The sequence below is a fragment of the Camelus dromedarius genome, chromosome 1 (assembly GCF_036321535.1).
Source record: "Camelus dromedarius isolate mCamDro1 chromosome 1, mCamDro1.pat, whole genome shotgun sequence".
NCBI classification, from domain to species: domain Eukaryota; kingdom Metazoa; phylum Chordata; class Mammalia; order Artiodactyla; family Camelidae; genus Camelus; species Camelus dromedarius.
Genome location: NC_087436.1, coordinates 51,378,458 through 51,393,759, shown reverse-complemented (window position 1 = coordinate 51,393,759; position 15,302 = coordinate 51,378,458). Strand labels below are relative to the sequence as shown.

The 15,302-nt window shown below is 35.6% G+C and overlaps 1 protein-coding gene across 4 annotated transcripts in view; it reads left to right on the top strand.

The window, feature by feature from the left end:
- Positions 1 to 15,302, top strand: part of BANK1 (B cell scaffold protein with ankyrin repeats 1) — a 384,383-nt gene that overhangs the window by 329,259 nt on the left and 39,822 nt on the right. For all 4 annotated transcript variants that reach the window (XM_064484610.1, XM_064484614.1, XM_064484612.1 and 1 more), the window contains 2 exons: positions 9,181 to 9,259; positions 12,583 to 12,888. In XM_064484610.1, coding sequence (XP_064340680.1) covers positions 9,181 to 9,259; positions 12,583 to 12,888 — 385 coding nt within the window. The remainder of the gene's footprint in view (positions 1 to 9,180; positions 9,260 to 12,582; positions 12,889 to 15,302) is intronic.

Genomic DNA, 15,302 nt, shown 5'->3' with positions numbered 1-15,302 from the left:
ACTTGGGTTGGATTTTTCCCATTTAGTTCTTTTTGACCCTCACTCAAATTATCAAAGGCTCAAAAAAAGAAAAAAAAAGTTTCTCTTACTAATAGTCAACATAAATGTAAACCTGGCTACCTCTTCACTAACTCCAATCTGCCAACTTGAAAACATGCAAATCCATCCATTATTTAGTTTCTGTTTAGTTTTATTCCAAATGAAAGCATGATTCTTAAATTTGGATTTAATTGGAGTATTCAGAACAGCATAATGTTTTACACTTTTGAGATAGTGGTAGTTTGTGTTTCCTGTAGAGAATTTTACCTTTTTTAACTTATGATTTTGAAACTAAAACTGATTTCAAGATTTTATGTATTTACCTTTTTTATAATGTACTCCTTTTACCTTTTTTATTGAAGTATAGTCAGTTGCAATGTGTCAATTTCTAGTATACATCATAATGTCCCAGTCATATATATGTATACATATATATACACACATATATATTTGTTTTCATATTCTTTTTCATTAAAGGTTATTATAAGATATTGAATATAGTTCCCTATGCTATACAGAAGAAATTTATTTTTTAATTTATTTTTATATGTAGTAGTTAATATCTGCAAATCTCAAACGCCCAAATTTATCCCTTCCCACTCCCTTTTGCCCAGTAACCACAAGATTGTTTACTATGTCTGCAAGTCTGTTCCTGTTTCGTAGATGAGTTCATAGTGTCCTCTTTTTCTCTTTTTTTTAGATTTCACAAATGAGTGATATCATGTGGTATTTTTCTTTCTCTTTCTGGCTTACTTCACGGAGAATGGCAGTCTCTTAAGTCCATCCATGTTGCTACAAATGGCATTATTTTATTCTTCTTTATGGCTGAGTAGTATTCCATTGTATAAATAAACCACAACTTCTTTATCCAGTCATCTGTCAGTGGACATTTAGGTTGCTTACATGTCTTGGCTATTGGATATAGTGCTGCTGTGAAAAAAGGGGTGCATGTATCTTTTTGAATTAGAGTTCCCTCCAGATACATGCCCAGGAGTGGGATTGCTGGATCACATGGCAAGTCTATTTTTAGTCTTTTGAGGAATCTCCATACTGTTTTCCACAGTGGCTACACCAAACTACATTCCCACCAGCGGTGTAGGAGGGTTCCCTTTTCTCCACACCCTCTCCAGCATTTATCATTTGTGGACTTTTGATTGATGGCCATTCTGACTGGTGTGAGGTGACATCTCATTGTAGTTTTGATTTGCATTTCTCTGATAATTAGCAGTATTGAGCATTTTTTCATGTGTTTATTTGCCATTTGTATGTCTTCCTTGGAGAATTGCCTGTTTAGGTCTTCTGCCCATTTTTGAATTGGGTTGTTTGTTTTTTTGTTAAGTTGTAAGAGCTGTTTATATATTCTGGAAATTAAACCTTTGTCAGTCGCATCATTTGCAAATATTTTCTCCCATTCCATAGGTTGCCTTTTGTTCTGCTTATGGTTTCCTTTGCTGTGCAGAAGCTTGTAAGTTTAATTAGGTCCCATTTGTTTATTTTTGCTTTTATTTCTGTTGCCTGGGTAGACTGCCCTAGGAGAACCTTGCTAAGATTTAGGCCAGAAAGTGTCTTGCCTATGTTTTCTTCTAGGAAAAGCTTTACACTGGTATCTGGTACATGCTTTGGTTCTTGTTACAGAATAGAAAATCAGAGTTAGGGTAATGAACGCAGCAGTCATAGGCTCAGGGCCCATTAAAGCCAAGTTCTTCAGCTGGTCTTGACTCTTCACCTTCGTGCTTTATATCCCACCCATGGCCAATTTCTGCTTGCCTACTCTTGGTGTACCCAGGAAGAAGCACCCTTCTGAGTCAGCACTTGTTCTCCCTCACATCATTAGGCTGAAAGAAGGCAAACTAGTTTTAATACTAGTCTAAACAAGTCTTTGTTGTAATGTCAACATTGTAAAATGAAATAAAAGTCACTTGGGAATTAAACACTGTAGAATCATTTGAGAGACCCCTCTCCTCACCAAGCCCGTTGACATCCAGCTCTTAGGGTGCATTGCACATCATAGTCTATGGAAATGGTGCCCCAGGAGAATTTCAGCCTGCAGCTTACACAGCCATACCCAGAAGTCGTGCTTAATTTCCATTAGCTTAATTGGTCCAGTATTGATCGATCATCACATCTGTCTTGTGATTCCTCACACTTGAAAACAAATAACTTTTTAAAACATTGTAACCTACAGAGACTACTATTTGGAAGTCTTTATTTTTATTCTTTACATTCCAGCTTTAACACAACTGATCTTCATTCAACCTTATAACTGAATATAAATTTTGACATAAACATAATTTAGTAATAAGAAAAATAGGGCAACATAAAAATTCATCCTGTAATAAAATAAAGATCTTAATGAAGATGATAGAGTTGAGTGGTTTCTATATGCCAAGCTCTGTACTAAGTACTTGTTACATATTTTCTTACATAATTTTCACAATAACCCTGAGAGGGAAGGTATTTTTATGCTTATTTTTACATGTAGAGAGAACGAGAGAGAAGACTATGCTTAAGCTCATGGAAGTAGTAAACAGAAGAGTAAGATTTGAAGCAAGATCTGTGTGACAATACTTCTGGACTCAAACTTTTAACCTGTATAACCTACATGCATTTATAGATGGGCTGTTCAACAGCAATATCAATCATCATCATCACCATTATCTGGAGATATTTCCAACACAATGTAATGGTAGTACAATAAGCAAATGTTGACTCCACTCTTCTATCAAAATTCACATGTCCTCCCAAAATTCAGCTGCTTCTTTGTTTGGGTAGCTTGTTCTTTGCCTTCTGCGTATGATTTAATCAATCTTGCTTTTTGCTTATGCCATTCTCTTTACCAGGACAGCCACATCTTCCATCAGTTCATTTATTGTTTATTCATCCATTAGCTCAACAAGCACACATTAGTTGCTAAGGACTAGATTCAAGATTTACCTCTCAAATCCTACGCATTCGTCACATTATAGCTCTGGTTACTCTAGCCTAGAACGATTTCATTCCCCTTAATTCCTATTGCACTCTTGAGTCAAACCAAACACTTAAGGGACTACAATTATTTCATGCTTTGTACTTTTATATTCCTCACTAAATATCCTGGGAATATGTTACATGCTTTGTATTTTTGTATATCCCCTGGAAAATTGCCTAGCTTTCTGCACATAGAAAACATTTAGTAAATATTGAATGACCAAGGTTAGCAATAATTCTTCATACTTGAAAGTGTTAGGTGGCATGTCTAGACTACCTAGACTGCATGTTTTAGTAAAGTCACTAAAAACTCATTCTTCTTCAAGATGCTTTTGTTGAGTTCTGAATACCATTCTGAAGTTGAGGAAGATTAATTAAGAATGATTCTCTACCTTTGACCTTTGATTTGTGTGGTTAAATCCTCCTGTCACTGACATTTTTCTTCTCTATTCTCTCTTTTACTCCCTTCTTCCTGCTGTCTCTTCTCCATCTAAATTCATTTCTAAATGGTGGACACAAGCACCTAATGCGCAATTAATCTATTTTACTATTGCTTCATAGCAAACTTGTTTACAATCTTTTCAATTTTTAGAAAAGAATATTATAAAGTTTGATTAAATGTAATTTGTAGTTTAATGTTCAATTGCTTATAGTAAGCACTTTTTTAATATCTTTATAACTTAATTTGGACTTTGTACTTAGTTATTCTTCAAGTCAATTCTATCAACCTGTTTTTACAGGTAAAAGTCTTGTTGACCAAATTAATAGTTTATTTGGCCATCATACAATTAACCACTTCTGTTTTCCTAAGTTGGTAAACTTCTTAACTTCATAAAGATACTGGAAGCTAACCATTTAATAGCCATATACCCAATCCAAATGTATTTTCAAGTATTACATGAAGCAATATAAAAGATACTCAAGATGTTATTATATCTTGGCTTTAAACTCTCATATCAAATTGCATAGAAAACGTGTTTTTAATCAGTGTACTCATCTTTAAGTGGCAAGAGTTGTTTGGAAGAGTGTCCTGAAAAAGAGCGTTGTAGGCGTTAGTTAGAACCAGATATCATTGAGGAACAAAAACTTACATGGTCATATTTGACCCCTCTCCCACAGCCTTGGTCATTGAAGCCGTAAAAAAATTTTGTATAGCCCATCTCTTTGATATTTCTTAAATCAGCTCCATTAAATATTTTCTTTCACTGGTTCTCATTACCTTTTATCTTGATTATTAAAATAGCTCCCTTTCCCTCTTATCCGTTGTTGCCAGAATTATTTTTCTAAAATACAGGTGGGAACATGCTACCTCCCATTTCTTAGTAAATAATTACATACTCAAAAGCATTTAAAACTTTATAAAATAAAACCTTAACACACCACCACATTTTGTCATTCAGATTTATCCCGCCACTCAATCTAACCAAACCAACTGCGAACCATTCACCAAGTCTTTCTGCTGTTCCAGTCATGCTCACTCATCAGCCAAGGATTCGCTTCCTCCCTTACTTTACAGATTAAAATCATACTTATCCTATAAGACTCAGCTTGAATACCACCTATTCTGAAATGTTCTCTTTTCCATCCACCCAGTGGAAATGTTTTCATGTTTCTTTCTATTTTTATAAAAGTTTGTTTCATTTTGCCTTGTCTATATTCTTTTTCTTCTGCACTAATGGTAAAATATTTGAGGTATGGAATCATAAAATATTCATATTTGTGCATCTCACATGACACAATACAGTGTTTGGGTGTTTCACCGGTATCTTCATAGCCCTTACCTGCAATAAAGCTCTCTTTCACTGACATTTTTAATTCATTTTTTGAAAAACAAATCTTAAGCAGAGTTGTCCTATAACCTTTCCTCACATCATGGTTTCTGAAAGGAAACTTTGTATACATATTGCCTTCCATTCTTCACTCCCATTTTATTCTTCAATTCAACCCACTATGAATTCACACAATTGCACTGTAATTCCGCTCACTGGGATCACCAGTGACCTTGATTTTAAAAATTTACAATCTGTTTTCAGGGCTTTTCTTTTTCACCCTTGATGAAGCATTTAACATTGTGGTGTACTGAAATTCTCTGCCTCAAGCCTTTTAGGCTGCTATGACAAAAACCATAAAATGAATGGCTTGGAAACAACAAACATGGAATATGAGGAAGTAGGTTATGATATTCATGCTGTTTCTTTCTCCCTTTCTGTGAACTTTCAAATGAATCTATTCTTTGTCCCCTTGGCACCTGTTTTTTTCACTTCACCAGATTGTTTTGTTGGTCCCAATTAGAAAATTGAATATCTCATTGTGTAGAATGAGATTTGTATCCTTCAACCACCTGGTGAAAGTGTCTTTTCATTGCTTAATTTTTGTAATACGATTCTGACTAAAAAAAGTAGAGCACATATCCTCAGGTTACTCTAGCAAAATTTTGCTTCATACTAAGGAAAATGTCCACATACCCCCACCCCAAAATGCAAGTTTAAGTACACCATGTCTATTTCATTCTTCCTCATTCCTCTCTCAATCAGAATTCCTATTTAATTTTTACATTCAAGATTCCAATTCCCATGGTATAAAAAGAAAATTTCATGAGAAATTATATGAATCTGCTTCTGGGCCATATTCCTAGGTAGCCTAAGGAGAAACAAATTCTCTTAAAAGATGTTATTAGAGCTAAGATATTACACTCCTACAGGATGCCTTTGAAAACAATTTGAGACTCCTATGTTTGCTGTTATTCATAGCTTCAGTATAACATTGTTCATTCTTAAAAGTTAGTAGGAAAAATCTTTATTATCTCAATTGGAATGTTATTCCAGATTCTGCATCCTAGTGCATTCATTTTGGGTACTAAATTAAAAAATTACAAGGTCAGTTTGTTATTCTGCAGACACACACACACACATACACACACACATATATCTTCTTGTTCTCATTCCACGACTGCCATGTGCTTTAAAGCTGGCAAATCATTTATACTCAACATTGTAGAAAGTTGGGCAACAGTTGGGCTAATTACAGTATCTTCAGAATCTTGTTAAAATGTTTGGAAACCAACTGCCATGTGAAGATTGTTTTTATTCACCCCCTCAAAATCAGAATATTACGATTAATTTGTACAGTGCTAGATGCCAAAGCCATGAGGAGCTTTTTTTTTTTTTTAACATTTTTTATTGATTTATAGTCATTTTACAATGTTGGAGCTCTTTATACCTCAGTCAATGAGAAGTCCTTTAATCTTCGATAATGAATGACTGTAATTTTATTAAACATTGTGTGGTGCAAGGACTATCTGTGGGATGGAATGTTACACTGAGCATGTTCAGCTAAGAGATTTTATTGTTTAAGCTGGATTTTTCTTTTAGAGAAGTAGGAATCAAGGCAAGTGTCAAGATAATTTTTGAACCCAATCTTCTCACCAAAAACCAAATGAATAAAACTTTGTCCTAGTTATCCAATTATTTTTTTAATTATCCATTTCACCTGTAGAGACTGAGCTTATGATAATAAAACAAATAAAATATTATTTTCTAATCATTTTATTATTTTCCCCTCCCAATAAAAATGTGAAATTTTTGAGAGTATGGATTGTGTCTCTTTTAAATTCTAACTTACTTACCTTGATTGCTAACAGAGTAGCAATAGCAGCGCATAGTAGACCAGCATAAGTATGTGATAAATTAGTGAAGAAAGTCAGACTCTGGCCCCACAAAAAGAATTAAATATCTTTTTCTCTTTGATTCTTCTCATCTGTATTAGCTTATAAATTACAGGCGTGTTTTTAATAACAAAATCACACTGCCACACGTCAATCAGACAGAAAATGTATATTCTAGTTCTTTTCCTGTCACAGCAGAACTTCTAGAGGCACACAGTTCAGGAGAAATAAGTTAAATAATTATTGGCTCATTATTGAGGAATCTCCATCAAATCCACCTGGTCACTTTTCTTGCTTAAATGTAGATCTGTATTTTGTACGACGAAGGATAATCTGACTTATGCAGATCACTTTTATCGAGCACTTACTACGGTAGATATGCTGTGTGTTTTGCTTACGTGCTTCTCATCTAACCCTCCCAGCAAACTGATGGCATAGACATTACTATCCACATTTTGCGGGGTATAACATTGAAATTTAGAGTGAAGTCTCTTGCCCAGTGTCACACAGCTAATAAGTAATAGAACTATGACTTGTTCTTAGGTTGACTTAAGAATCTATTCTCTGTCCACTGTACCACACGGCAAAGTCTTAAAGTGATTGGATGTCGCAGTGTCACCATTCTTGTCTTCTAAGCCATCACTGATTTCACCAGACAGTGTTAATATAGCACTAAATCTAACACATTTTTCCAAACTAAACATGATTGTAAGTGTAAAGAACTTTAGTAGGACACAATTATTTTTAGTGTAAATATGTCTAAAGATCCTTTCATTCCTGAGAAAACAATTACTTTCCACATAGCCTGGTTGTACCAAATATCAGCTTTACATAATAATTATGAAAGTCGTTAAATCAGTCAAATTTAGCTATTTTTTTAAATTTGGAAGCCACTTCCTTCGAGACATTTCTAGGCTTCCATGTCTGTACGAATGTCATAAAGCTTAAGTTATAACATAAAATTGAATCTATTAGGTTTCAACCTCATTACGCACACACATACACACACACCCCTACACACTTGCCTACAGTCTCTTCACTAATTTACACTGATTTTGAGCTCATAGTGTCTAGTCTTATGAAGAGTATACTGGAGATTTTCACGTAATTCCTGAAATCTTTGAAAACCATTTCTTTTATTCAGGAATAACTTCTTTGATATATGATTTTAAGAGTATTATGGATTTTTTTAATGTATTCTTGATCTACCTTATGAAATACAGATGTCAGGCTAATTAAAAACAAAAAATGCCCATATAAACAATGCTTTTAATACCAAAGCATACAGTTATCAATCAACATGTCAGTCTCCCTAGTAAAGTTACATGATTTTTCACATTAGCATTTGATTGAGTCCACAAAGGGGAAAATATGGTTTAAAGAGAAAATGAGCTTCTGCATCAGCCTCACTGTAAAAATACTAAAGAGATTTTTATTTTCAAGATTCCAGTGGAAATCGAAGATTGTGCTGCTTCTCTGGATAAGATCAGTTTAAAAAAAAAAAAAAAAAGAGTAATGCCATTGGGCTCCCATTGGCCACAGTGGGTGATAAACTGAGTTGATGAAGTCAAGATGCAGCTCAGCTACGCTTGCATACCAAGGCTGTTATAAATTTAATAATGCTCTAATATGGATGCTTCTCATTTTTAAAGGGACATTCCAAATGCAGAGCAAATGGCTTAATCATTTCAATCAATTTTATTAAGAACAAAAGCATAAATCATTTGAATAATCACTTGAAGTTCACGGTAACAAAATGTGTCCTGTTTTAATGCAACCAAGCTCCGTCTCTTTCTCCTGTTTCTTCTGTACAAACAGAAGTGTCACTGATGCTACTTCACTTTCCCTACGAGCTCCAGAACCTTCCACTACGTTAGACCCCATGTCTCCTTCAGAGGTCATAAGCGGAGACTAGCAGTTTCAGAGATAACAGGTTTCTGTGCTCTCTCAGTTTTTCTCCCTTCTAACTGCAGTGGAACTGATTTCAGAAGGACAAACAAATTCCCTTACTCAGTTTCCTTTTTCTCTTTAAAGATGGAAAATAAACCTCTTTACGGTTTCACTGTCTTTCACTGTATCACAGTCCTTGATATAATTAAGAATATCTTTTGAACTGGTGAAAGATACAGGCATGTTCAAAGGAAGCAAAGCTTATGGTTTTTAAAAGAAATAGTTGTGTTCCTTTTTATTCAGGAGTTATGTACTGCAAAAATTTCATAACGATTGCTTTGAATCTTAAGGTAGTTGCAGAAAGTTCTGTTTTCCAATCTAGTCATAGCTTATTACAAATGTTCTATTGTTTCAGTTACACTTTTAATATTGTGTCATTGAACAATTTTAGATGGCACAAATATAATAGCTAAGATATGTAATATAATCGAAGTTTGAAAATTAAAACTTTAAAATTTATTCTTATTTCCACAGGTATTAACTTTCCATTTGGTATATGTAAAAATGCAGATTTATTAAGATTAATACATATCATTGAAAATTGTGTTCATTTCTTTCAGATCCAAGAAGTTAGCAGAAATAAGGAGCAAGAACATGACTATGAAGAGGATGTTACCTCATCTTCCACATGTTCTCCCCGTAAGTGTTCATGTACGTTACGTACACATGCAACATTTGTATTAAGGTATATGTCACTGGTAAAGTAAAACCGAAGAGAACATGGAAAAGCATGGGGAGCGTGGAAAGATAATTTAACTGAATGACTTTTAGTGTATCATCCAGTAGAGATATTACTACATTATCTGGCTAATTTAAATACTTCTAATAAGTTTACTTAGTAATAAAACACCAGGAGTTTTTTTCCTACCCAACGAGAATACACAAGTCAGGTTGACATAAGAATTCTATTTCACAACTGTATTTTTAAGGTTTCTTTTGTTTGTTTTAAACAAAGTCACATACTTTTCAGACCTTAGTTTTCTCAGCGAGGCAATGGAAAGTTTGTACGAGGACTTTTTAAGGTCCCCCGCTGGCTGTAGCAGAATGTAATGCTATATTCTAGTGACTGAAGGCTAATTCCTAGTGTCCCTCCACGTACGTAACTCTGCCCGTCTTGCCGGGCCCCTCCAGTGTACAGCAGCTGGATCACCATCTTTGCCAGCAAGGCTGATACGCACCTCCCACTTCCAAATCTGAAAACCCTTATTCCTGCCTCTCCCAAATCTGCTCTTCTGCCGAGTTCCCCATCTCAGTAAATGAAGACTCCTTCCTTGCTCAACTCAGTCCAAACCTTGGAGTCATCCTTGGTTTTTTTTACAGCTATCCTATGTCCAATCTGTCAGATGGTACTGTGGACTCTACCCTCACAATACAGCCAGCATTCAGTCATTCCTCACCCTTTCGTTGTTATTTATCCCAGTCCATGCGGTCACCAGCTCTCCTCCGGGATATTACAATAACGCAGTGACTCTCAGTGAAGCTCTGTTTTCTCAACAGATGGTATTTGTCAATGAATGGAGATTTTTGTTGTTGTCGTCATGATTTGAGAAGGGAGTTTTGCTAGAAATACTGCGTAATATCCTACAATGCACAGGACCTGTGCCATGAAACACACAGTTATCTGGTCCAAAATGCCAATAAGCACTGCTGCTAAGAAACCCTGCAACAGCTTCTCGTGCATTTGTCCCTAATATTCTGTGCTTCATGAAAGAACTAATCATGCTTCTGCTCCAAATTCTCCAGTACCTTTCCATCGTATTTGTAATCCTTACCATTGCCTAGAAGGCCCTACATCATCTTTTTTGGTCCTGTCTCTGACCACTCTCTTGGTTGTTCACGGCCACAGTGACAGCTCACACATCAAGCATGCTCTTGCCGCAGGTCGTTTGCACTTTTCACAGTGACCACCAGTTTTTCAAATGATGGGCTGACCTGCAAATCAAATATAATTAAACACAATGCTAACAGACTTTGACAAAATCAGTAAACTCTTCCAACATTATTGCAGAACACAAATAATGCTAATTATTAACATAATAAATTAATGCACTAAGTTTTAGTTATGCATTCTATTATCATTTTAATGATTTATTATCATTTTTAATGATAATGAGAGTGATGATAAAGGCTATCATTGATAATGACCATATATTCATTATGACATTTAATCTTCAGAAGTACTACCAATAATAAATAAGAAAGTATTATTTCAGGGTCTTTCAAAGAACAACCTCATTTCTACACACAGTTTGGACCTGGAACTGTCTCATATATGAAACTCTCTGGGACTGGACTCAGGCCTCTGATTCTTTCTTTGGATTGGGGGTGAAGCATGGAGCACCTTAAGTCAGCAGATTTCCATTGGTATCACCATTTCTATGAAGTTGGCTAAAACCCATCAGACTCTCCAGGACTGTCTTCCAGGTTTGGGAATATTTGATAGAGACCAAGGAGACTCTGCTGCTTAGATGGTGTTCACATAAAGCACAGACACTGAATACATAAAAACATAATGGTGGCTACAAGTAATTGCCAATGGCGTGAATGTTACTTTTTAAGTTAATGATCAATTCACCGAGACAGAAGTAGTAAGTCCCTTTGCCAGCCTGAGCAATGATTTCTTTTCAGCTACTCTGTCATCCACTCCGTAAACATATCTAGAGACCACTTTATTTCAGGATCCGTGTTTGGGGTTAGTTAGAGGCAGAAAGATGAATGAGATCTGTGCAGAGATCTGTGCAAGAATGAAAGGCCGTCTGCTCTGCCCAGGCTGGTAATTAAAGAGTCTTGGTTTGCAGTTAGTAGTAGTAACTGGACCTTTCTTCTTTCTCACATGAAAAAAAGAAAAAAGGAGAGAGAGAAATTAAAAGTAAAATTCATGTAGAGATATGCAGAACCATCATGGGCATAATTTTCCCACATGACTAATTTTTCTCCCATTGCTAAAAAATGTCTACAGGGTAACTCTTTACTTAAAAAAACAATCCTCTCTCCTGTACTCTGACATTTGCCTTCTTTAGCTGTATTTTAGTTTGGCAACCCTTTAAAACAACATTTATTTGCTTTTCTATTGTACTCATGACAGAAATTCACATACTCCCGCCAATATAGAAATTCCAAAGTTCACTTTAAATTTTTGTAAATACTTTGTTTAGAACAGAATTTCTATAAAGAAAATATCAGCAAAAAAATTTTGAGATTTAAATTACTGCATTATAGTATATTTTTTCTATTTCCTTCCTGAGTGGTTAGAGAGCATTTACTGTGTACAGTGTAAGCACAAATCATGGAATCATGATTCTTAGAATGGAAGAAATTTGACTGAATCATTTGGTTAAGTTTCAAGATAGAATAGATTTTTTTGATGAGAGAACTGAGCCTCAAAAATATCTACTTTGGTGATTTGGATGCCTTTTCCATCAAAAATATTAACACTTTTCTGAAGTAATTTGTTCAAGAATTAAGATGTCATCTGTTGATAAATATATGTTAAAATAATAATGAAATAAGAATCACAGGTTCATTTTATTGCATTATTTACAAGCAAGTTAAGATTTTTGCTCCTTGTTGTTACCTTTTCCATCACTTACTTCTTACTTATTCGGTTAGTTATTACTGTTTTCTAATAAAAATATGCTAATGTGGTCATATCCTGAATCTGCTCATACGGTAATTCTAGAGACTCAGAATATTATTATATATGTAGTATTCTGGTATCACATATTATTATATATACGGGTGTGTCATAAACTGAAGTAGCAACATATAAAGGAGCTTTCATTTGATAAATATTTTAAAAGCTCAAGAACAGCCATTCACCAAAATCACGCATTTGTCAGCTTTCCCCTATATCAGATCGTAAAAGTTTGGTTACCATGCCCACCACTTCTGTACAAAATCACAAAATCTGCAGTGCCTCCAGATGTATTTAAATGACATCGCACAATCTTCGTCATCAACAGCCATGCAGACCCCAGCTCTTCACCGTGAAAGCTGGCAGATCTACAGGCCGAGGGCGGAAGGAGCCGAGGTGAATGAAACAGCAGAGGAAGAAAAAGAGAATGAATGGGGCACCGAGGCCGAGCACAGCCTATCAGAGCCTGACAGTGAGAGTGAGAACCAGTATGATGACTTGTACGTGTTCATTCCTGGAGACAACCCAGAAGATAGTTCACAAGAGCCCCCCGTGAGCAGCAGACCACCTCTCCCTCCGCCGCGACCTGCAGCCGCTGCCTTCCAACTGGAAAAACCTCCGTTCCCGTTACAAGGTAAGTTTAAGGTTAAAACGACAACAGCACTTTGACAGGCTCACATAGCAAACGGTGCAGCGGTGAACTTACACAGAGATCAGCCTTCATAGCCTGAGCAACTTTCCTCCTGGTCTTTTACAACTAGGGCCTGGGAAATCAAGTAAGAGATTCTGCCCACTGACTCCCGTCATTCCTTCCTTTCCTTTCCTTCCTTCCTTCCTTCCTTCCTTTCTTTTTTCTTTCTTTCTTTCCTTTCCTTTCCTTTTCTTTCTTTCTTTCTTTCTTTCTTTCTTTCTTTCTTTCTTTCTTTCTTTCTTTCTTTCTTTCTTTCTTTCTTTCTTTCTTTCTTTCTCTTTCCTTCTTTCCTTCTTTCCTTTTATTTCCTTCCTTCCTTCCTCCCTTCCTTCCTCTCTTTTCTTTTCTTTCTTTCTTTTCTTTTCTTTTTTCTTTCTTTCTTTCCCTTTCTTTCTTTCCCTCTTTCCTCCTTCCTTTCTCTCTCTTCCTGTATCCTTTTCTTTCTTTTTTCTTCCAGAAAATAAGTCTCATTACAAAGCTCTATGTAAGTAACGAATAAAACCTTGGAAGGAATCTATAGTTCTTCACATAAAATGAACCTCAAGCATCGTGTGGAAAACTAAATGACAACTTTGTTTTTTAAAAAGTACTCTTAGTTTCCTGGCAAAAGAGAACCGCTGATGTGTTACAGATTTGCAAATGACCTTGGGCGCCTCACTCAGTTGGTAGCTGCAGGGAATTGAATGGTAAAGGGCTTATCACACACTGCACTGAGACCAAAGTCTGAAAACACTCTGCTTTGCTAAAGTGGAGGAACAGTTAAAGGGCTGTGATGGCATTTGTTCCCAGATGCAGAAATTAAGGTGTGTAAAGGGGCTGGGGTTGGGGTGGGTGGCGGCAGCACCAGGAGGAGCGTCCACATTGTGCTTCCTGGCCTGCAATGTCCAGCTCCCTGACAAACTTCCACGTTCACTCCTGCAGGCACTGCTTATCACCCACTGTACTGATCACGATTTTATGTTTACTTTCCAAATTCATAAAATGTTCTTACAAAGGAAATTTAATAAGAAGGATGAAAGAAATATCTATTATTAAAACCTCATTTGTGACTATACTTTCATTGTCCATCCTATGAAGCTATAAAGTCTATAAACCCTGTTTTAGCAAGTGAATTTTGAAGCCATGAAATGCAGCATTTGTGTCCTTGAAGGCCTTCTCTCTATAAAGCTGATTCAAGTTGATCAACATAAAGCTTTTCTAAGATGAGGCACTGTAGTTAGAGATGGAAAATACTGCTTCGTGGAAAGTATGGAAAACCTGCTGGGGGCTTCTCTGGTTCATTCACTCATTTAACAAACATTGCTGATTACCTGCTGTGTGCCAAGCTCCCACAGACTTAGAGATAGATTGAGAAAGTAGGTGTATCGATATTGGGATGGGGGGAGGTATGTAGATTAGAAGTGCACTGACAACAATATTCTGGTATATTTTTCTCACTTTTACAGATGCGAATAAATTTATATAATTATTAAAATTAATTGTTAAGAAAGCAAAGTCGTCTTGTATCAGGTTAAAGCTCTTAAAGGAGCTAATATTAAATCATATTTTCCTAATGTAAATTTCTGTATGTGGTGTGTTGGTTAGGAGGTCTAAAATGACTCCACGGAGAGTATTCTATTCACCAGATAGCTAAGATCAGAAGTGTAGTGCTGGCTAATATATCTTCTGAAAAGTACCAAACAGAAAAAGCAAAATAACGCAAAAACCCACCTCTTTAATTTAAAGACTGTATTTTTATATTTTTTAACGCAGTGTTACTTTTAATATCATTTTTTCATAGGACTGATAGTAGAAGTAAATTGAAAGTAAAATGCCAGTATTCTTTTCTTAAAATTCTTTAAGGTCTTTGAAAGTAAGACTAGAAGCTACCACTTATTTTTTGCCAAAGACTTTGCATGGCTTCTTTGACTTTAACTAGTGATACCTTCAGGAATTTTCCTTTAAGAATATCTTCCATATGCCCTCAAGTTACTGAAAAAGAGAGGCCACCTTCTCAATGCCTAAGCATCAAACTCTTTATGATGAATTTATGGATGTTTTCATTGGAAAAAATAACATAGAACACTTTTCAGTTTATAAAGAACACCCTGTCTCTTTTTATCTTTGCAACAAACTTGCAAGGCAGCAATCACTATCTGCCCCTTTGACTCAGACCTAAGACCATAGAACCTTAATCAGAATGTGTCAAATATGTCTATGAGCAGGTTTCCTGGGCTTTTTGGATTTTTATCTTTGTTATACATTCTTTCACAGTTATTTCAAAAATGGGAATTATAGGAGTGATATATTTTAATCTTCATTTACTGATGTACACCCTGAGTTGAGAAAACGCAGGTCCAACTCTATGAAAAGTATCA